The sequence below is a fragment of the Heteronotia binoei genome, chromosome 17 (genome assembly GCF_032191835.1).
Source record: "Heteronotia binoei isolate CCM8104 ecotype False Entrance Well chromosome 17, APGP_CSIRO_Hbin_v1, whole genome shotgun sequence".
NCBI lineage: Eukaryota > Metazoa > Chordata > Lepidosauria > Squamata > Gekkonidae > Heteronotia > Heteronotia binoei.
In genome coordinates, this window is record NC_083239.1 from 5379100 (window position 1) to 5402773 (window position 23674).

At 44.7% G+C, this 23674-nt stretch overlaps 1 protein-coding gene across 1 annotated transcript in view; it reads right to left on the reverse strand.

The window, feature by feature from the left end:
* Nucleotides 1–23252, reverse strand: part of ASAP3 (ArfGAP with SH3 domain, ankyrin repeat and PH domain 3) — a 128603-nt gene extending 105351 nt beyond the window's left edge. The window contains exon 1 of the mRNA XM_060257553.1: nt 23118–23252. Within this exon, the coding sequence (XP_060113536.1) occupies nt 23118–23252 (135 nt within the window). The remainder of the gene's footprint in view (nt 1–23117) is intronic.
* Nucleotides 23253–23674: the final 422 nt, after the last annotated feature.

The window sequence follows — 23674 nt, forward strand, 5'->3', positions numbered from 1 at the left end:
GTCCCTTCCAACTCTATGATTCTATGAAACACCGGAAACAGAAGTCAATGTCCAAAAGCCAAAAGGTCAGGGTGCCAAGGAAATCAAGCAGGTCAGGATCAGGAAGGAGTGTGGATGCAAGCCAGAGACTAGACTTGTTGCTTCCACAAGGTTACCAGGTCCTGGGTGGGAGCTCTATGGGAGTCTCAATCAGCCTGCTCCCTGGGTGGCAGTGACTCTGCTAGAACTCAGGGCTGAGAGATCTGAAGCCTTGGCGTGCCTAATGTCTTCACTCTGAAAGTTCTTTCTGGAGCCTGCTTCGATCTCTTGAGATGAGAGGAGGAGACTTCCGGGGTTGGAACATGGCGAATTGACCTGCTTCTTTTAGGAGGAGCAGACCGGAGCCTTTGTTTTAGGCATAAAAGGTGATTCCAACGCCTGCTGCCTACATTTTCCAGAAAGGAAATTGTCTAAGACATGCTTGAAGAATTTTGAGAGGGCTTACTTTGGCTGACGAGGGATCCCACTGGAGTTCCTTTTTGGCTTTGAAGAGTCCCTGATGAAGAATTGCATTCCATCGTCTACAAAGGGTCTCCGGAGTCATTAAATTGACATAAATTCATCAAGATTCCAACTTTCTATGGATTACAATAACATCTGAAGGTGAAGGGAACGGTATAAAGGAGAATAGAATTTCGTTAAGGTAAAAGATCTTTATCATTCCGGGACTAAAATAAGACTTTTAAAATAAAAGATTTAAGATCTGGAATTAACTGTAAGAGTATAAAGTCAAGAAGAAGAGGAGGTGCGGGCCCTGCGGAACCTTGATCAGTTCCGCAGGGCCTGCAAGACCACCCTCTTTAAACTGGCGTTTATGAATAGCTGAACTATAAGTGCATAACAAAGAAACATCAAAATGGTCCAGTCTGGAGATCCGCCATCAATACTAACTGACAGGCATAGCGTCAAATGATAATATTACGGTTAGATTTAATTCAATACTATTAGATTAGTAACGGTTCTTAATTAATGTATTAATTGGTTTTAAGGCTAATTTAATGTTTTATTAATGTATTGTTATTTTCTGTTGTTGTTAGCCGCCCTAAGCCTGCTTAGGCGAGGGAGGGCGGGATACAAATAAAACTTTACTTTACTTTACTTTAAGAGGAAGGGGGTAAATTTGGAACTTTTGGAGTTAAAAATAAGCAGAAAAGTGCAGAAAAATAACTTGTTTGAAATGCCCGTGGCTTTGAAAAAAAACCCCTGACATAACAGATTTGCTGATTCTCAAGACAACACAGGAAGTGACATTTTACAACGATCGTGGAATTATCAACCATTGAGAATGAGACTTCATGGCCAGAGAGTCAGGAAGCAAACACTGAAAGAAAGAAAATCTCCAAACCTCCAGGCCATCTCTAGAGTCAGAATCATAGAGAAACATCAGCGGCCATTAAAGAAGGGTCAAAGGTTTTGCATTTTTAAAAATAGAAGGGGACTTTAAAAATTTATAAAACCAGCATGAATCATCCTAAAAAGGTAAAATATACTGGACTATATGTTTTAAATTAAACTATAAGGCCTATTGGAAAAAGGAAAACTTTTTTTTAAAGGGGCTTGGAAAAATCACGGCCGCCATTTTGGATTATTTAAAAACTTTAAAAATTAATATCTTGAGCTAGGAAGCTCAGAGAATGGCGATTTTGGGCTTGTTGGAAAGGGCATGCCTTAATCTATTGAATGCTATCATCGGATTGTTGATTGGTCAACTCAATTTAAGAGCCCATTTTGTGCAATGGGAGGACAGTGATGTCTGATCAGAAGCTGGGACCAATGCTTACACATTTGAGAGCAGCCTCTCTGGGGGAAGGAAAAATGGCTAAACAAGTTCAAGAGCAACTGGATGCTATGGAGGCAAGACTGGCGAAGGTGATGAAAGATTTAATAACTGGAAGTGAGAAGAAACTAACGAAAGAAATAAATTCCAGTGCTGAGGAAGTCAAGAAAGAGATTAAAAAAGAGATTAAGGATCTCAGGAAAGAGTCACAAGCAACAGCACAGAAGACACAGGAGATAGAAGCTAAAATTAAAGACCAAGATGCTACTATTAAGAAGATGCAGGAGAAAGCAATATTACAAGATTGCAAGTTAATGGAAAATGTGATTCACTTAAGAGGTGTGCCTGAAAAAGATCAAGAGGACTTGAAGAAGTACATTTCAACAATTATTGCTGAGTTTATGGGAGAGGACCCTGAGGGGATGGGACATTTGTGTGATTATGTTTACAGGGTCAACTCAGAACTTGCTAGAAAGCACAAGCTACCAAGGGATATGGTAGTAAAATTTACTACAAGAGACATGGTGGGAAGGCTTTTAAGTCAACAATTTGAGAATCCAATGGTAATGGAAGAAAGCAGAGTAAGAATAATGAAGGAGCTGCCAAGGAAGGTCATAAGTGACAGAAGACAGTTCAAGAAACTGACAGACAAGCTAAGGGAGAAGGGAATAAGATATAGACAGATCTTACCTGAAGGTCTTAGCTTTGAGTATAAAAGACTGAGAACTACAATAATAGATACTCAAGGAATGGAAAGGTTTTTTGCAGACAATAAAGAATTTGGAGATACAGAATAATTGAAGAATCATTATGGATTACAAATTAATTTCTTGGAATGTAAATGGACTTAATTCACCACAAAAAAGAAAAGCAATGTTTCATTGGATTAAAAAACAAAAATGTAATATCGTCTGTCTACAAGAAGTGCATATTAAACAAATGGAATAAATCTTTGGGGGAAGAATTTTTTTCATTAGCTAAAGAAAAAAAAGGGGAGTGTTTTTTTATATTAAAAAAGAATTGGAGCCAAAGTTGATTTTTAAGGACAGTGAAGGTAGATTTGTTGCAGTGGAGGTGCTGATGAATGAGAAAAAAACGATGTTATTGGGAATATATGCCCCAAATGGGGCGAAGGATGCTTTTTTTAAAGACATTATGCAACAATTAGATCAAGTGACATATGATCAGATGTTAATGGGAGACTTCAATGGAACTATTAAGAACTCTTTGGATAGATCTGGGAATAAAAAAATTAAAATGGCAAGTTGCCAAAGTCATTTTTTGAACTAATAAAGCAAGAAAGTTTGGAAGATGTATGGAGAAAGTTTAGCCACCCTGAGCCTGCTTCGGCGGGGAGGGTGGGATATAAATATGTAAAATAAATAAATAAATAAAAATAATCCTGACATGCATGACTATACTTTCTTTTCAGCAAGGCACAACTCCTTCTCGAGAATTGATACATTATGGTCTACTAAGGATCTGGGACTCATTACAAATAAAATAGAGATTCTTCCGAAAATAGGTGCAGACCATAATCCATTAACGTGGTTGGCGAAAGAGAAAAAAAAGGTGAGATGGAGGTTAAATGAAGATTTATTGCAAAAAACAGAAATAGTGCCATCTCTTGAAAAAGAAACTAAAGCTTTCTTCCAAATAAATGAAAATCAGGACGTTCAAATTCAGATTGTGTGGGATGCATACAAAGCTGTAATGAGAGGAATATTGATTACATTGAACAACAAAGACAAAAGAGATAAAAAAAACATTTGGTGGACTTACAAAAAGAAATAGGTAAAAAAGAAAAGGAACTGAAAGAGAGACTGGGGAAAAAGAAAATTTTTCAGGAAATTACAATTTTACAGAGTCAACTGAGATACTTATTGAACAAAGAGGTGGAATGGAACTTAAATAGGCTACAGCAGAAATCCTTCGAGGGTGCAAACAAACCGGGGAAATATTTGGCATGGCAAATGAAGAAAAAAAGGGAGAATAAATTTATAAATAGAATAATATGGGAAGGTAAAGATATTGGGGATAAAACAGGAATTAAAAGGGAATTTTACAAATATTATGCTAAACTAAAGATCAACAAGTAAATAAAAATAAAATAGAAGCGTATTTGCAAAGAATAAAAGTAATGCCCTTAAAAGAAAGTATGGAAAAAACTCTGAATGAACCAATTGAAAAAGTAGAAATTGAAGCAGCAATTAGCTCAATGAAATTAGGTAAAGCTCTGGGTCCTGACGGTTTTTCAGCAAAATTTTATAAAGTCCTGGCAGAAATATAGGTACCAAAACTTTAAAAATTGATGAATAGTATTAGACAAGATGGGAAGGTGCCAAATACATGGAAGGAAGCAGTTATCTCATTGATACCAAAAGAGGATAGAGATGCCACGAATGTCAAAAATTATAGACCGATTTTACTACTTAATAATGACTACAAAATATTTGCTAGGGTACTAGCAGAACGACTCAAACAGCATTTGAACATTTCTATTCAAGAAGAGCAAGCAGGCTTTCTCCCCAGAAGGCAAATAAGAGACAATGTCAGAACAGTGATAGATGTTGTAGAATATTATGAGAAACATCCAGAAAAAGAGGTAGCTTTATTCTTTGCTGATGCAGAAAAAGCTTTTGACAATCTTAATTGGGACTTTGTTTGCAGTGATGGAGAAATTGAAATTGGGAGACGATTTTATAAGAATGGTCAAGGCAATCTATACAGAACAACAAGCAAAACTTTGTGTGAATGCTGACTTGACAGAACAAATGATAATTAGCAAAGGTACAAGGCAAGGCTGCCCTCTATCTCTGTTGCTATTCATAATGACTTTAGAAATTTTGCTGATGCAAGTCAAAGAGGATAAAGAGATAGAGGGGCTGAAACTGAAAGGTTTTTCCTACAAATATAGGGCCTTTGCAGATGATGTGATGTTTATTAATGAAAATCCATTACAAGGGATGCTCCTGGGCCGGGAGCCCGTGCTGGCGAAAGACGTGCTGGAGGTAGAGCTGGGCTGTTTCAGGAGCTGTGGGCAGCTTGGGACATGGAACAAGGTGAGCCATCTTGGTGAAGAGGTCCACCATCACCAGGATGCAAGTGTGCCCCTTGGACCTGGGGAGCTCAGTGATAAAGTCCAGGGAGACGGTGTCCTAGGGTCCTGCAGGCATGGGTAGGGGATGCAAAAGCCCTGGGGGCTTGGCTGGTACATCCTTGGCCCGCTGGCAGACCTCACAAAGCGGTCGAGCAGGTCATGGAAGATGTCGTTCATCAGCATTTGGAAGACAGCGGGGGCGTTCGTCAGGCAGAAAGGCATCACGAGATACTCGTACTGGCCATAGTGGGTCCCAAAAGCCGTCTTCCATTCGTCTCCTGCGCAGATCCGCACCAAGTTGTACGTGCCCCGGAGGTCCAGCTTGGTATAGACTTGGGCCCCCTTAAGGCGATCCAGTAGTTCTAGGATCAGTGGCAAAGGGTAGCGGTCCTGGACGGTGATTTTGTTCAGGGCCCGGTAGTCATTGTAGGGCTGGATCTCACCGCCTTTCTTCTTGACAAAGAGAGCAGGGGCAGACAGCGAGGACGTGAATGGCCGGGTGAAACCCCGTTCCAGGTTTTTGGCAAGGAAGTCCTGCAGGGCTGCTAGCTCCAGTTTGGACATGGGGTAGAGCCGCCCCAAGGGCAGGGGTTCCCCTGGTACCAAATTGATGGTGCAGTCATAAGGCCGGTGGAGGGAGAGCTGGTCGGCCCCCTTTTCCTCAAAGAGATGGGCAAAGTCTGTGTAGGCCAGGGGAAGTAGAGGACCAGCAGCTGGGGCAGCAACAGCCAGGGTGACCGACCACACCTGGTGTGGACAAGGGTCCTTGAAGCTCAGCTTTCCCTGTGCCCAGTCCATGAGGGGGTTGTGCTTTATGAGCCAGGAGAGATCCAGAATGAGGGGAAAGCGGGGCATGCGAGCAACATCAAATTGTACTTCCTCATGATGGTGTTGGATCTGGAGCGTGACCGGATGGGTCTCCTGGGTCACTGGACCAGAGTGGAGGAGGTGCCCGTCGATGGCTTCGACCAGGGTCACGGTTTCTTTGTCCTGCACCAGGATCTGGTGTTGCTTCACAAAGGCCATGTCAACGAAGCAGCAGGCGGCCCCGGAGTCAACCATGGTGTAGACGAACAGTCAGCGCCCATCCGGCAAGACGAGTGTGTCCAGTACGAGGAACAGGCCCTGGCCAGTAACGTAGGGTTCAGGGGACCCAACCAGGTGCCCCAAGTCGGGGGGTCCACAGACTTGGGACTGGTCTTTTTCTGGCAACGGTGGCACGGTACTGGCCTGGGTGCACTTGGCGGGGCAGCCAGAGGAGAAGTGCCACACTCCTCCACAGTACAGGCAGAGATTCTGTGAGCAGTACCATGCTTTTTCCTTGGGGGTGAGCCGTGCAGCCCCGAGTTGCATGGGCTCAGGATCGTCAGTCTCGGGACTGGTGTGCATCAGGGTTGTCACCATCGCTAGGTGGCAGGGCAGCTGAGAAGAATGGGCGTTGCTTCGCACTTGGCAGCAGCTTTCCAGGTGGCTATCGATGTGGAGACAGGGCGTGATTATGCCTTGCAGTGTGGTCAGTCGGTCTACTCATGCCAGCTCATCAAGGACTTTGTCTGTATACTGGTCCATGAGGGCAACCTCATTCCAGGCCAGGTCTTGGGACAGAAGCTTGTCTGGGAAACAGAGTCCCTACCATGCTTCAGGGTCCGGATCTTCCAATTGGCGGTGGCTGCTTGCTGGGGTTAGCAAAGGCTACCACCATATGATCCAGAAAGCCCTGGTAGTCAGTCAGCAGGGACGACTGGGCTAGAAGCAAGGGGGTAGCCCATTTAGCTGCCTGCCCCTTTAAGAGGCTGACATTGAAGCATACCTTGGTCTTGTCGTTGAGGAAGTCTCTGGCATGTAATTCAATATACAGTTTGCACTGTGCCAGGAATGCAGGAAACTCCTCCACCTTCCCAGCGATCTTCTCTGGGGGAAGCACTGGGCACTTGGGTGGGACAGCGACAGTGGCCTGCTGCTGCTGTTGCAGGTGAGCCACCATATGAGTGAGGTGCTGTACCTGAGTGAGCAAGGCTGCTAGCTGCCCAGAGCCTCTGCTTCCCTCCTCATCCATCTTGTGGAGTGAGTGTGTGGATGGAAGCAATCTGTCACGTTCTCAGGGTGCAGGCAGGCAGGAGTCCAAAGCCAGTCCAAGGTCAAAGTCCAGGAAGTCAAGCAGGAGCTAAGTCACCAATGCAGAATCACAAACCGGAATCAGAAGTCAATGTCCAAAAGGTCAGGGTGCGAAGGAAATCAAGCAGGTCAAGATCAGGAATCAGGAAGGAGTGTGGATGCAAGCCAGAGATTAGACTTGTTGCTTCCACAAAGTTACCAGGTGGGAGCTATATGCGAGTCTCAATCAGCCTGCTCCCTGGGTGGCAGTGACTCTGCTAGAACTCAGGGCTGAGATATCTGAAGCCTCGGCGTGCCTCATGTCTTCACTCTGAAAGTTCTTTCCGGAGCCTGCTTCGAACTCTTGAGATGGGAGAAGGAGAGCTTGGAGAAGATTGATCGTCAACAGCTGACACTGGTGCCTGGAGAGTGATTGATGGGCCAGCTGCTGTTTGTTCAGCTGAGGAACTGGCAGGCAACTCTTCCAGGTCTGTTAACCCTTCCAGCTCCTCCTCATCAGGGCTCATGACAGCTGTATTAAAATTTCTAATCCAGGTGTTTAATTTTTGCTGCCTTAAATTCAGTTTTGTTGCTTGCATTTTTCTAAGAAACTTTCTTAAACTGTTTTGGGGCCTGAAAGGCAAGTTATGCATGTTTGAAAAATAAACAAAGAGTGGCCATTGCTGTATCTTTGGGCATTGAGTTCAGAAAGCTGAAAATACCTTGCTCAATTGTCGTGCAAACACTTGTGAATCATGTTCTCAGTTTTGGCAATTCTGCAGTATTCGCAGCTACATTTTTTAGGAAACTGCCTCAGTACAATTGCCCTCATGATAAGGAAACACTACCAAGAAGGGAAAGACATATCCCTTGCATGCAGTTCTGGAACAAAAATTAGACACCCAACCACGATTAGTAATTTGTTTTAGTTAGAGCACTTTTGAGCAGCATTTCTCTAGAACATCATAAGACCTCTGCTGGATCAGGCCATTAGTCCACCCTGTGATAGAAATCCTGAAACTTGCTAAGGCTCAATAGCGCCATCTAGGACCCTGGACCCTAGATATTCCATTGGAATGAACCATTTACTTCTATTCTGCACTGGACCATCCTGGCAGACTTAACTCCTTTTGGACAAAGGTCAATCCAGTTTGGACCAGGCCATTTATCTGTCATGGACGTTCAGAGCCATTTCCAGGTTTTTGATGGAGATGGGACCGTATCGTATATGGCTCTGATTGGTAAAACTAGCCTCTGACATCAGAGATGGGGATTTGCATGGGATTGGAGAAACCAGTTTTTCATTCTGAGAAAGAAGCCTGGTTGATTCCAACTCCATTTAGCAAAAGTGGACATTTGGGATTTTCCCTAGTCTTCTGTTTTCAATCTTTCATGAAAACTAGGTTCACAGGATGTTGGATAGGAGCTAATGACCTCTTCAACTTCTCGTTACAAGACACTATGCCCATGCTCTGAAGAAGCTGCCACGGTGTAGGTAACACGTTTAGGAGTATTGCTATTTTTAATTTTTATTTAAGAACATAAGAGAAGCCATGTTGGATCAGGCCAGCGGCCCATCAAGTCCAACACTCTGTGTCACACAGTGGCAAAAAATTTTATATATACACACACACTGTGGCTAATAGCCACTGATGGACCTGTGCTCCATATTTTTATCTAAACCCCTCTTGAAGGTGGCTATACTTGTGGCCGCCACCACCTCCTGTGGCAGTGAATTCCACATGTTAATCACCCTTTGGGTGAAGAAGTACCTCCTTTTATCCGTTTTAACCTGTCTGCTCAGCAATTTCATCGAATGCCCACAAGTTCTTCTATTGTGAGAAAGGGAGAAAAGTACTTCTTTCTCTACTTTCTTTCTTTCTTTATTAGATTTCTATCCCACCCTTGCCTGAGGGCGCAGGGCAGATTACAACAATAAAACAATTGCAGTTGTTCCATGTCTGCAATATCTTTTTTGATATGCAGCACCAGAACTGTGCACTATATTTTAAATAGAGGCACAATATAGCACCGACAATTTCTATTTTCAGTCCTTATCCTTAGCATGGAGTTCGCCTTTTTCACTGCTGCCACACTGCCTTCTTTATTCTTCATTCTTCTGCTGCTGCTTGATAGGGCAGAGGGAGAAAAATGGGGGTGGAAAAAATAGCATCCCACAATGCCATGACATCACTTCCAGTTACACAGCTGGGAGTGATATCACCACATTGCAGGGCGCTCTAGGATCCCTCCAAAGCTCAGTGGTTTTGACCACAGACTCTTACGGAAGTCACAGAGCATTCCATGACACATTGACATCACTTCCTGTTATGCGGCCAAAAGTGATGTTGTTAATAAGTCTTTGCCCCCCCCCCCCCCCGCAGTCTCCCAACGTTTGCCAACCCTATGCCAGACACTGAGCTAAAAACAATACACAATTAAAAAGCCACAGGAACTAACAGCTATCATTTAAAAAACAAAACATCTAGTCCTCCTCACCAATTCCACATTAAATTATATGGAGGACTTTAGTAATGTGGAATCCTTTCCAAAAAAATTCAGGAAGGCCCCAAACTTGCGCTGACAAGAGCCAACGCCAGCAGCCACACACTTCACACGGGACATCCCCAGGTGTAGTTCAGTATCTTTCTGATGTGGTCCTCTCCCATAGGACAATCAAGACAGCCTCAGATGCACAGATCAGGGATAAAGGAGTTGAGACAAACAGGCTTTCTCTAGAAAAAGCAGATTTGGAAAGGAAAGCTCCACATCTGTGTTGGATTTATATATATGGTGTTTCTATATCACTGTTTGTGTTGAAGGGCCTGGATTCCCCCAGTACAGAATAATGTATGGGTGTTTGTTTATACCCTGTTGGAGGAAAGAGGAGAAGGATAAAGGGGTGGAAGAAATGATTTCCTATAAGTTAAGGAGTTTTTACAGGGAATTGATTCAATGCCAAAATAAAATAGAGGAAAGGAGGGGGGGAATAGAGAGAGAGTTATTGCCGAAGTGGGAAAGGCTGCCAGAATTTAAGCATAGATACAGAGAAGGGACTTTTTTAAAATGGATTTGTATAGGGCTTGTTAGATTTTCCTTTATAGATATAACAGCATGCTTTAGGAAACAGTAGGCAGATTTAGAGAACTATAGGTGGATCTGATAGTAATCGTAAGTTTGCACTGAAGAGCAAGTATAGTTACTTGCACAGAACATTTGTGGGATTATATAGGACTCCTTGTATACACACACACATTTCCTTCTGATATTTACACATGGGGAGAGAAGATATATCTCTGAACTCCTATATGCATAAATATATATTGACTGGCTTTGTTATGATATATATGTATTGTATATATATGCAGGGCCTGTAAGACCGAATTGTTTAAGCAGGCTTTTGCTGTTTAATTGAAAAAGGGCTGCCACCAGACAGCATATAGAATACTGGTGATCACAGTCGAGAATTCAATACCGCTTATATTGTACTGAAGCAGCGCCATAGAATGGTTTTAAAATTGAAATAAGTAAATTATGGTTTTATATGTTTTATTGGATTGATTGTATTGTATAATGTTGTGAGCCGCCCTGAGTCCGCTTGCGGAGAGGGCGGGATATAAATTGAACGTAATAAATAAATGAATGAATACGATCAGAATGGGTTAGATTGGGTTCTCAAGCACCCAGGGAGAATCTTTGGTCGCTGATTAGGAGAATTGGGATCCCTGGTACCAGATGGAGATTTTCTTTTAAAGTTCATTGACCCCCCCCTCCGGTACCAATTATCAGAGCTGGTATTTGGCAACAATAGGTGGTTTCCTTATGTAACAGGGGGTTTTGGTGGTTTCCAGCCAAAAGATGACCAAATCTAGCTTTCTCATCTCTGATTGGTCAGAGGGGAGGGGCAGACATCTTAGGGAAGAGTATAAATTGGGAGGAAAATTCAATTCAACAATACCAAGCCTCCTGAGAAGCCTGACCCCTCCACCTTCCCCATTTCTTCATAGACAACCACCTGAAGCCCTAGGAGAGGTGAGAATGAAATGCTCTTTGTTATCTACACAATGGCTTTGCTTTTACCAAATGTAATAGGCTAGGGAACCTTAGTGTAGGGAAGGCTGTAGGGATCCTAGGGATCATATATTACCCCTAACCTTTTGAATCCATGTATTGACAAAGATTTAAATAAATTCTTCATATACTTAAGAGCTTGAAGTTTGGTGTCCTTCTTTCCGAGAGGTGTTCTTCTCAGAGTATTTGAATAAAGATCCCCTTTTGTCATATAGGGGTAAACCCTGTATATTTTCCTTGTTAACACCTGCAGCTGGTGGTGATCTCACAGAGCCCTGCTCTGTGACTGTTACTTCTATTGTGGGTCCTGCAGAGGCCCACTTGGCATTCCAAAGGCAGTTCTGAACTCATTCCAGACACACCCGGAAAAGCAGAGAATCCTCGCTGATTGTCGAAGAGAGACAGTCTCCCTTTCGAAAACTCCCTCATTTAATGTGCAACGGAGGCTAACAATTACCTATTCTCCATCCTCTATGGCTCAATGACATGGGAACCAGTGGGAACCAGTTGGTACAGTGCAAAGACAGCCAAATGGCAGCAACAACCAACCATAAAATTTAAATTAGGAGCAACACAGTGGTTCTTCACAGCAGAAGACAGATCAGCTGGCTTAGCAAAGAAGTCCATACAAGGGTACAAGGTCAAGAAGGATACACTCCCTCCTATTTAAAGTATGTAACAGGAGTTCTACATGCAGTTCTACATACAACTCTAGGTCCACTGCAGGTTTTCCAAGCACAGGATCTGGTCTTTCAATACGCAGAGTAAGAAAAACTGAAAGTTGCCGTTGAACATATTCAAAAGTCTTTCCCCCGCCAAAGCCAAATCTCAGGGATGCCACTAAGATCTTGAATCCTGGCAACTGAGCAACGGCTAGTGCACGGGCCAAAGGTTTCTCGCACTTCCCGCAACAAACTGAAGACAATGCAATCCTAAACAAAGCTACACTCAATGATTTAGAAGGGTGTCAGTAGGGCTGCCAATCCCCAGGTGTGGGCGGGGTATCCCATGGTTTGGAGGCCCTCCCCCCACTTCAGGGTCATCAGAAAGTAGGGGGGATGTCTGCTGGGCACTCCATTATTCCCTATGGAGACCAATTCCCATAGGATATAATGGAGAATTGATCAGCGGGTATCTGGGGCTGGGGGGGGGGGCTGGTTTTTGAGATAGAGGCAACAGATTTTCAGCATAGCATCTGGTGCTTCTCCCCAAAACACTCTCCAAGTTTCAAAAGGGTTGGACCAGGGGGTCCAATTCCATGAGCCCCAAAAGAAGGTGCCCCTATCCTTCATTATTTCCAATGGAGGGAAGGCATTGAAAAGGTGTGCGGTCCGTTTAAATGTGATGGCCGGAACTCCCTTTGGAGTTCAATTGTGCTTGTCACAACCTTGCTCCTGGCTCCACGCCCAAAGTCCCCAGATATTTCTTGAATTGGACTTGGCAGCTCTAGATATCAGTCTGTTCAGGATTGCAGCAAAAATCCTTTTAAACTGGAGTGAAAGACTCCTGCAAGACTGCCTGGTTGACTTCGGATCTGTGTGGGAATGTGCAGCCAACTGACCAGAGCTGTACTGTTAGGAAATTACAGGGTGTAGCAACCCAATGAACAGCTATGAACTGGACAACAATCTGATGAAAACTCAGCTCTCTGCTTATGACTTAATTGGTGCTGTTGGAGCATTCCTACCTGAGAGACCTTTTGCTACCCTCATTTCAATAAAAGCAAGAGGCATCTAAAAAGCTCCAGGCTTTCAAACCATGAGGCCCGGTGGCTCGGACACTGCCAGGGGAAAGGAGAACATTGCCTTAAATCCCAAGTCAAATCAAACTATAAAGAAGAGCTTACTGAGGAAAGAACAAAAGTTGTTTATTTAGAAAATTTATATGCTGCCTCTTCAGACACTTGCTTGAAATGGCTTACAGTCATAGTATGGAAAATAAAGTCTAAAAACAAAAATCACACACTAATCATTTGTGAATGTTTGCCCTGATAAACGCTAAAACGCAACAGTTTAATTTCTGCTACAAACCACCATGAAAACTCCTTTCAAAAAAACAGCTGCTTAAATCCCACTGCAGGCAGACAAGTAGACGCTGGAACTGGCTCCGAGCAGATCCAAGGCCTGGAAAACCCACAGACCATAACAGCCCTCCTGGATCAGCCCAATGGTCCATTTGCTCTGGCATCCTGCCTCACACAGTGGCCAACCAGTTTCTCTGGAAGGTCAACTACAGGCCACAGAGGCTAAGGCCTTCCCCTAATGTTGCCTCCTGGCTCTGGAGTTCAGAGGTTTAGTGCCTCTGAATGTGAAGGTTCCTCTAAATCAGGGATAGCTAAACTGTGGTTCGGGAGCCACACGTGGCTCTTTCACACATATTGTGTGGCTCTCGAAGCCCCCACCACCCTATCAGCTGGCTTGGAGAAGGCATTTTAAGTTAAAGTTGTTTTCTTTCTACCTCTCCTTCCCTCCCCCATCTATTTTCTTTCCTTCCTCACTGCTCTCAAACATCTGACGTTTATATCTCGTGGCTCTCAAACATCTGACTTTATTTTATGCGGCTCTTAGGTTAAGCAAGTTTTGCCACCCCTGTTCTAAATCATGGGTAGCAGCTACTGATAACCTCCACAAATCTATCTAATTCCCTTTTAAAGGCGTTTACTCTTGTGGCCATCGCTATATCCTCTGGCAGCAAATTCCACATTTTAATCACTTGTTGTGTGAAGAAGTATTTCCTTTTGTCCATCCGTAATCTATTGCCCATCCGTTTCACTGGGTGCCCTTGAGTTCTAGTATTTCGGGAGAGGTAGAAAAATATCTCTGTCGACCTTCTCAACTCCATGCATAATTTTATAAGCCTCTATCATGTCCCCGCCTTAGCCATCTCTTTTCTAAACTGGAAAGTCCTATCCCAGACTCTTCAGGCCTTTCCTCATAGGAAAGGAGGTCCAACCCCCTGATCGTCTCGGTTGCCCTCCTCTGCGCCTTTTCAGCTCAGCAATGTCCTTTTTTGAGATATGGGGCCCAGAACTGCACACAATATTCCAAATGAGGCCACAACACAGATCTATACAGGGGCATTACAATATTGGCCATTTTAGTCTCAATCCTTTCCGAATAGTCCCTAACATAGAATTTGCCTTTTTTCATGGCCTGTAGTGTGCTGGGTTGAAACTTTCATTGAGCTATCCACTATGACCCCAAAACCTTTTTCCCCTCTCAGTCTCAGCAAGCTCAGACCCCATTAATCTATACTTGGAAATGGGATTTTTTTTGTCACAATGTACATCACCTGACACTTATCAACACTGAATTTCATTGGCCACATTGTCACCCATTCACCCAGTCTGTGGAGGTCCTCTTGGAGCTGTTCAGAGTCAGCCTGTCTCAGATCCTTCAGCAGCAGTAACAAGTAAGCTTCTGCTCATCAGTCACTTCTTTGTACATCATGGCTGGGAGCAACAGGTGAACCAATGTCTACCGCTGCACAGATCTCAGCTGAGTAGTCCTTGCAGCACTGGTAGAGCAACTGCCAGAGTTTGGTTCCGCTTGCTCCTAGCTGGCGGGGGCCCATCAAGAACATTCCCAGTAACCTTAAACGGCTGGTCTGCCCCTGTTGTGGAGCCTAAATGTTCATGCATTTGCATCTACCTGAACGTTAAGAACATAAGAGAAGCCATGTTGAATCAGGCCAATGGCCCATCCAGTCCGACACTCTGTGTCACACAGTGGCCAAAAAAATTTATATATACACACACACTGTGGCTAATAGCCACTGATGGACCTCTGCTCCATATTTTTATCTAAACCCCTCTTGAAGGTGGCTATGCTTGTGGCCGCCACCACATCCTGTGGCAGTGAATTCCACATGCCAATCACCCTTTGGGTGAAGAAGTACTTCCTTTTATCCATTTTAACCTGGCTGCTCAGCAATTTCATTGAATGCCCACGAGTTCTTGTATTGTGAGAAAGGAAGAAAAGTACCTCTTTCTCTACTTTCTCCATCCCATGCATTATCTTGTAAACCTCTATCATGTCTATAACGGTGAACTAGGAAGGTGAAGCATTCACTTTTTTCCCATCTTGGAATTAGTGGCATGGAACCTACCTCTATTCCACCACTCCACTGAGTAAAGTTTGAAGCCTTCTTCTACCCTTTACTTCTTAGAGACCCTGGAAGCTCTAAGAAGCTAGATCCATTAGACTGCCAACAATTTTGGCAACACTTGAAAAAGGCGTTGTCTTAGCTAACTACCAAAGTAGTTCCTTGTCCAGAAGAACTCCAAGTTTGCAAGACTGAAAGAAAAGCAGTTCCTGCTTGACTTGTCCCTGGGCCATTAAACTTCCCAGCTTCCCACCTCATACACTAACAAGGCTTGTGGTGAACCATTGATAATAGAATGTCAGACAACTACGTTTCTCTAGAGCAGAGATTCTTAACCTGGAATAGATTTCAGGGGGTATGTGTACTTGGATGGGGGGGAGGGGGATTACATCTTTATTTTCATTTATTTCTAACTAAAATTTAGCATTCCTTCCATTATTGAGAGCCAGTTTGGTGTAATGGTTAAGTGTATGTACTCTTATCTGGGAGACCTGGGTTTGATTCCCCACTCCTCCACTTGCCGCTTCTGGAATGGCCTTGGGCCAGCCATAGTTCTCATAGGAGTTGTCCTTGAAAAGGCAGCTGCTGTAAGAGCTCTCTCAGCCCCACCTACCTCACAGAGTGTTTGTTGCAGGGGAGGAAGGTAAGGGAGATTGTGACCGCTCTGAGATTCAGAGTATAGGGTGGGATATAAATCCAATATCATCATCATCATTATGAAAGCAGACAACAAACCACAATAGTATTTGCAGTCCCAGCGACTTTGCCACCAACAAAACCCACAAATATGTTCGTAGCACATTACAGTTGTTGCGGATTCTCAAGAAATATTATTTAGACTTGTAATGCTGTAGGCCAAATTAAAATGGTTCCTCTTCGTTTTAATTTGGGCAGGCTCGAGGCCTGCTTGTAAATTTTTAAACTTTTTTTTCTGCAAGAGAAATAAAGAGATAAAGGTCAGGCCTATTAGTGTGGGCCTTGAGCTCAGTGCACCTGTGGATTGTTGCCTAGGAAACAAAGGGGAGTCACCTGTTGCTGCCTCCCTTATCAGTATCTCATTAGTGCTATTCTGCGGAGTTTGGGTTTTGATTGGGTTATTTGAATTAACCCACGAGGGCTTCCTAGGGATAAAGGATTCCCTTTCTTTATTCTTTTTGCCCTCATTTTGGGACAACTTGACTAAACTCTGAGCCACGCTCCAGGCTGGACTCTTCACTTATGGACTATTGATGGACTTTGTTGCTTTGACTATCTTGGAACCAATTAGTATGTATAGATAAGTATATTTTATGACGTTCTTATTTTGGTTCACAGCTCCTAATGTAAATTCTTAAGCTTCTATCAAATAAACCCTTTTTATTTTTAAAAAGGAGTTTCTTTGTTTCTTTGGTTGGAGGGTTGTAACAACTGAATGCCAAAAGCTTATCCAATCGCCTCGGAACTAGCCTGAACTACCAGAAAGAAAAGTATTTTGACCTGGGGAACTCCTGGCCACATCTGCTGTGGTTTGGCTTTCCCTGGTTTTAGACTAAAAAACCCTGAGGTTTGACTGGGGCCTCAGTGTGTGAAAGTATCCAGTCTGGTGGCAGCTCTACTCCAGGACCCTGTTTTGGGCCTGGTTTTTTGTATTATTGTTTATGCCACCATCCTAACGGCCCGCCTAATCTCGGTCACAAGGCGACGGACCGTTACAAGACTCATCACTACTTCCAAATTATCGTAGTTATTCTACTAGGTCACATGTGATTGCCATCTTCCTTGTCTACAGGCGCTGGCCAACTATCAAGGAACTCAGTCTATACCTAGCAGTCGTTCAGCCACCAAACAGTGAAACTGGACATTCTAGACATGCTAGAGGAAGTGCTTTACCAAGATGGAGGTGAGATACAAAATTCTCTTTCAGTTTGTCTAAAAAAGAAAACATCTGCAAACACCTGGAAACACTTCAAAACCCTTTCAAACAGTGAAACTAGACATTCTCACATTCCAGTATTCCCTAACGACAATTGTTTGTTGATCAATACATGGAGGAAAGCGAATCTTTCCACTTGTTTGTTAAAGTTTTGCAAAACTGGATAGTTTAGTTGTCTGGAAAGAAAAGCTTCACATTTTCTGCACAGATGGAACACCTGCAATGCTTGTTAATACATCTGGTTTTGCTACTTTAGTGAAAAAGGAAGCGCCTCGCATTGTTGTCATCCATTGCTTTTTACACAGACATGCAGCGGCAACAAAGCCTCTTTCGACAACCCTGAAAGAAGTTTGTCATCATCGACAGCCATAAAAGTCATCAACTTTATCAGAAGCAGGTCTCTGAATTATAACGTTTTTAAAAAACGTTGTCAAGAACTGAGAGCAGAGTATCAAGGGCCTCTCTACCACAAAGAAGTTCACTGGCTTTCAAGAGGACACGTCTTGAAGCGCTTGTGAAAACGAAGGGCGAAAGTTTCACTTTTTCTGGAAGAATAAGCAAACCCACTCTTGGAACACTACGAACAAAAGGATTTTATCCACGAATTGGCTTACCTGGAAGATAAATCTTTCCATTCAAGATCGTGAAGTCACCATTATGGATGCGACTGAAAAATCGCAAGCTTTCTTGGCTAAGCTGCCAATGTGGAAAAAGAGAGTAGAGGCCGACATCCCTGCAAACTTCCAAATGCTTTACCAAGATGGAGGTGAGCTACAAAATTCTCTTTCAGTTTGTCTAAAAAAAGAAAATATCTGCAAACACCTGGAAACACTTCAAAACCCTTTCGAAAATTATTTCCATCTTGACGCTATTAAAATTGAACCATGGATCTGCAATCCTTTTCTTTCTGATATAAACTGTATTGAAGATGTTGACCTAGCCAAAGATTAACTCATTGATCTTAGGACAAAATAGGGTTGCCAGCCTCCAGGTGGGGCCTGGAGATCTCCCACTTTCACAACTGATCTCCAACTGGCAGAGATCAGTTTCCCTGGAGAAAACTGCTGCTTTGAAGGGTGGACTCTATGGCATTGTACCATGCTGAGACTCCTCCCCTCCCCAAACTCCACCCTCTCACCGATCCACCCCCAAAGTCTCCAGGTTTTTTCTAACACTGACCGGGAAACCCTAACTCAGCCTTGGAGAATTCTGGTATTTCTTGAGAGAAGCCTATCCTCGCCTTGGAAAGCAAGCTGTGGAAGCTGTATTTCCCATTTGCAAAAATATATCTTTGCAAATTGGGATTTTCAACACTTTGTTCAATCACACAGTCGAGCCTGACTCTCTGCGACCCCCTGGACAAAGCCATGCCAGGCCCTCCTGTCTTCCACCATCATCAAGACAAAAAGTCAAAATCAACTGGATATCCAACATGGCATGCATGCTGCCTGGTCAAAGCTCTTATTCAAGCTAAGCAACAACTTCCACACTGATGTGTCTAAAAATTAAATTTAACTTAACGGTAATATTTTAAAAGTATCATCTTGTTATTCAATGCATTACGAAGCACATGTGTTACTATATCATTGCTTTTATAATATTCTGATAATTATATTTTAAGGAACACAAGGGTTAGGAGAGAGTCTTCAAATCATATATATGGGTAGGAGTTTGGGAACAGTGAGAAAGAGAGGGTTTTCATCAAATGAAATGTTGGACATAGGCTTGCAAATTGCCTCCACCCTTCATGGAGTGGGAAAAACAAATGCACTGATGTGAGTATCCCCTAGGCTCTATGGTCTTTACTTTGACTGGGGAATATCTTCATATCTTCCTGAAGCTCCATCCTCTCCCCAGATGCTTGCCCCCCAAAATCTCCCAGCATTTGGGCTGGGAACGTTAACTGAAGGTTCTTTGTTACATCAGTAACCCCCAAGTCTTAAACAGCACGGGCTCAAGGATCTCGAAGTTCACCACCGTTTCTATACCCCATCCTGACCACTCTGATCATCCAAAAGAAACGCTTAAGACCATTCTGTTCATTCGAGAGAAACAGTGTACCTAAACATCACATTTTAATAACAGATCTCCACCACTAAGGTTTACAATACAGGAATCGACTGAATTGTCCATTCTCGGCTGTCTCAAAAAAGTCTGCTACACAATTTAATCAAGAATCAGAGGCAAAATAAAATAAAAACAATCTGGCAGGACGGTGGGCTCAGTGGCAGAGCATCTGCTTGGGAAGCAGAATGTCCCAGGTTCAATCCCCGGCATCTCCAACTAAAAAGGGTCCAGGCAAATAGGCGTGAAAAACCTCAGCTTGAGACCCTGGAGAGCCGCTGCCAGTCTGAGAAGACAATACTGACTTTGATGGACCCAGGGTCTGATTCAGTAGAAGGCAGCTTCATATGTAGGAGGGATGGTGGCTCAGTGGTAGAGCATCTGCTTGGGAAGCAGAAGGTCCCAGGTTCAATCCCCGGCATCTCCAACTAAAAAGGGCCCAGGCAAATAGGCGTGAAAAACCTCAGCTTGAGACCCTGGAGAGCCGCTGCCAGTCTGAGAAGACAATACTGACTTTGATGGACCAAGGGTCTGATTCAGTAGAAGGCAGCTTCATATGTAGGAGGGATGGTGGCTCAGTGGCAGAGCATCTGCTTGGGAAGCAGAAGGTCCCAGGTTCAATCCCTGACATCTCCAACTAAAAAGGGTCCAGGCAAATAGGTGTGAAAAACCTCAGCTTGAGACCCTGGAGAGCCGCTGCCAGTCTGAGTAGACAAGCCTGACTTTGAAGGACCAAAGGGGGTCTGGTTCAGTAGAAGGCAGCTTCATAAGTGTTAGGGAGGGACTGTGGCTCAGTGGTAGAGCATCTGCTTGGGAAGCAGAAGGTCCCAGGTTCAATCCCTGGCATCTCCAAAAAAGGGTCCAGGCAAAGAGGTGTGAAAAACCTCAGCTTGAGACCCTGGAGAGCCGCTGCCAGTCTGAGTAGACAATACTGACTTTGATGGACCCAGGAGGGTCTGATTCAGTATAAGGCAGCTTCAGATGTTCATATGTTCGACACAGCTGCATCAGTTTCCAAAGCATCTCCTGGTTGCTGAATGGAATATTATTTTTTGAACCCTGCATTTCTAGGAAAATGTGATATAAACAAAAGGTTTAGCAAATTGCTAGATTGGAACAGGGCTGGTGACAGCTTGCCAAAGAGAGAAAGGAGGGGAGATTCTTTTAGAGTGGACCAGGAGGGGAGCTATTATTTTTTTTTAGAAAATGGACTGCCCCCAGAGGTCTCAAAGTCATGGAATGCTGCAGCTGGAAAGAGCTCAAGGATTTTCAACAAACATTTCACTCACTTGGCCTTTCAGCAAAAGGAAAAAACCCCTCATGTACTCAGAAAAAAACAAACTCCAAGGGAGGAGGAGGGAAGGAGTCATGTCCAGGTTTAACTTTGTCTTGGCCTTCTACTACTTTGAGCCAACCGCTAGTCCTTCATTTTTCCCACCTGGGAAACGGGAGATGAAAAGCCACCACCCAATCCATTCCGCTTGATCATTCCCAAGTTCAGGGACCACATGGAGACAGTGGATCCAATGACATGACTCCATTCAATCAAGTTCGCCTCCGACAGAGAAAGATTCCCTCCAAGCAAGCCAGACTTTTCTCTGTTCAAGAAAGCGAATCAATTTCGTGGCATGCAATATTCCATTTCAGAGACCCCACCTTTCTCCCCTGTAGAAACCCCAAAGAAGCTTATATAGTATCATTCTCACTCTTATTTTTTGTGAGAAGAGCGAGAACGACACTGGCTTCCGTTGGTGTTTACACACACACAGTTTTGAAATCTATTCGCTAGAAAGTCCCAGCAAACCGTGCCTATAACTAGCGTTTTAATCCTGCTTCAACTCTGTCCTCAAACTGACCTTCCGCAGTAGAAGCAGAGAAGCCAACTTTATGACTCGACGATTCTATGGTTTGAGTGTAGAAAGTCGGTTTGGGGCCAGAGCGAAACCAGGATTAAAGCTCTAGTGGGGAGATTGGAAAAGTGGCTAGGCGCTAGGAACGCGGAACTCCAGGCGCTTTTCTGCAAAACATGGAGACAGTGGATCCAATGACATGACTCCATTCAATCAAGTTCGCCTCCGACAGAGAAAGATTCCCTCCAAGCAAGCCAGACTTTTCTCTGTTCAAGAAAGCGAATCAATTTCGTGGCATGCAATATTCCATTTCAGAGATCCCACCTTTCTCCCCTGTAGAAACCCCAAAGCAGCCTATATAGTATCATTCTCACTCTTATTTTTTGTGAGAAGAGCGAGAACGACACTGGCTTCCGTTGGTGTTTACACACACACACACAGCTTTGAAATCTATTCGCTAGAAAGTCCCAGCAAACCGTGCCTATAACTAGCGTTTTAATCCTGCTTCAACTCTGTCCTCAAACTGACCTTCCGCAGTAGAAGCAGAGAAGCCAACTTTATGACTCGACGATTCTATGGTTTGAGTGTAGAAAGTCAGTTTGGGGCCAGAGCGAAACCGGGATTAAAGCTCTAGTGGGGAGATTGGAAAAGTGGCTAGGCGCTAGGAATGCGGAACTCCAGGCGCTTCTCTGCAAAACATGGAGACAGTGGATCCAATGACATGACTCCATTCAATCAAGTTCGCCTCCGACAGAGAAAGATTCCCTCCAAGCAAGCCAGACTTTTCTCTGTTCAAGAAAGCGAATCAATTTCGTGGCATGCAATATTCCGTTTCAGAGACCCCACCTTTCTCCCCTGCAGAAACCCCAAAGAAGCTTATATAGTATCATTCTCACTCTTATTTTTTGTGAGAAGAGCGAGAACGACACTGGCTTCCGTTGGTGTTTACACACACACACACAGCTTTGAAATCTATTCGCTAGAAAGTCCCAGCAAACCTTGCCTACAACTAGCGTTTTAATCCTGCTTCAACTCTGTCCTCAAACTGACCTTCCGCAGTAGAAGCAGAGAAGCCAACTTTATGACTCGACGATTCTATGGTTTGAGTGTAGAAAGTCGGTTTGGGGCCAGAGCGAAACCAGGATTAAAGTTCCAGTGGGGAGATTGGAAAAGTGGCTAGGCGCTAGGAACGCGGAACTCCAGGCGCTTCTCTGCAAAACATGGAGACAGTGGATCCAATGACATGACTCCATTCAATCAAGTTCGCCTCCGACAGAGAAAGATTCCCTCCAAGCAAGCCAGACTTTTCTCTGTTCAAGAAAGCGAATCAATTTCGTGGCATGCAATATTCCATTTCAGAGATCCCACCTTTCTCCCCTGTAGAAACCCCAAAGCAGCCTATATAGTATCATTCTCACTCTTATTTTTTGTGAGAAGAGCGAGAACGACACTGGCTTCCGTTGGTGTTTACACACACACACACACAGCTTTGAAATCTATTCGCTAGAAAGTCCCAGCAAACCGTGCCTATAACTAGCGTTTTAATCCTGCTTCAACTCTGTCCTCAAACTGACCTTCCGCAGTAGAAGCAGAGAAGCCAACTTTGTGACTCGACGATTCTATGGTTTGAGTGTAGAAAGTCGGTTTGGGGCCAGAGCGAAACCAGGATTAAAGTTCTAGGGGGAGATTGGAAAAGTGGCCAGGCGCTAGGAACGCGGAACTCCAGGCGCTTCTCTGCAAAACAAAAGGCAAGGCAAGCCCGCCGTCTGCAAAGCTCGGAGCAAGTTTCAACCTACAAGTCAGGCGTTTTACCACCCGTCGCTCCGTCCCCAAGTTCGGGGAGCGCGCAAAACTATGGTTTGAGTGCAGAAAGTCAGTTTGGGGCCAGAGTGAAACCAGGATTAAAGCTCTAGTGGGGAGACTGGAAAGTGGCCAGGCGCTAGGAACGCGGAACTCCAGGCGCTTCTCTGCAAAAGAAAAGGCAAGCCAAGCCCGCCGTCTGCAAAGCTCGGAGCAAGTTTCAACCTACAAGTCAGGCGTTTTACCACCCGTCGCTCCGTCCCCAAGTTCGGGGAGCGCGCAAACCTTCCAGCCTGGGCCGCTCACCTCTTCCGACGCCGCCACGGTCCCCCGGCACTTTTGCATTTTGGAGGAGAAAGCGGAGGCGGCGGCGGCGGCCGGGGAGCCGAGATCCTCCGAAGCGGCAGCCACGAACTCGGCGACGCTGATTTGCTCGGGCATGTTGGGAAGCTTCCGAGAGCGGGGAGGGCTGCCGCCGGCGGGGGTCAGACTCGAGGCACGCAAAAGCAAAGAAGCGCATTCCAGGAAGGGCGGCCGGGGAGAGCAGGAACCAGCGAAGGCTGCAGAACTGGCGACGGGCGTCGGATTTAATCCCGCCCGGGGCTCCTGGGCAGCTTCATAGCAACTCCTGGCTGTTCTGCTGGGCGGCTGGAAGCGGCGCTCTGCAGCCTCTTGCAGTTCCCTTCCTCGCCTCTGCCGCTCGCTGGCTGCAGGAGCTTCCCGGGCAGTCACGTGCGGGGCGGCTGGGAGACAAAGGCGCGCTCCGCACAAGCTCCTTGGCGAGGAAGGCGCGAGCACGACGCAGCCGCTGATTGGCCGAGGCTGGCTTGCGAAACCGGCTGGAGCTGCGCGGCTCGCGGGGA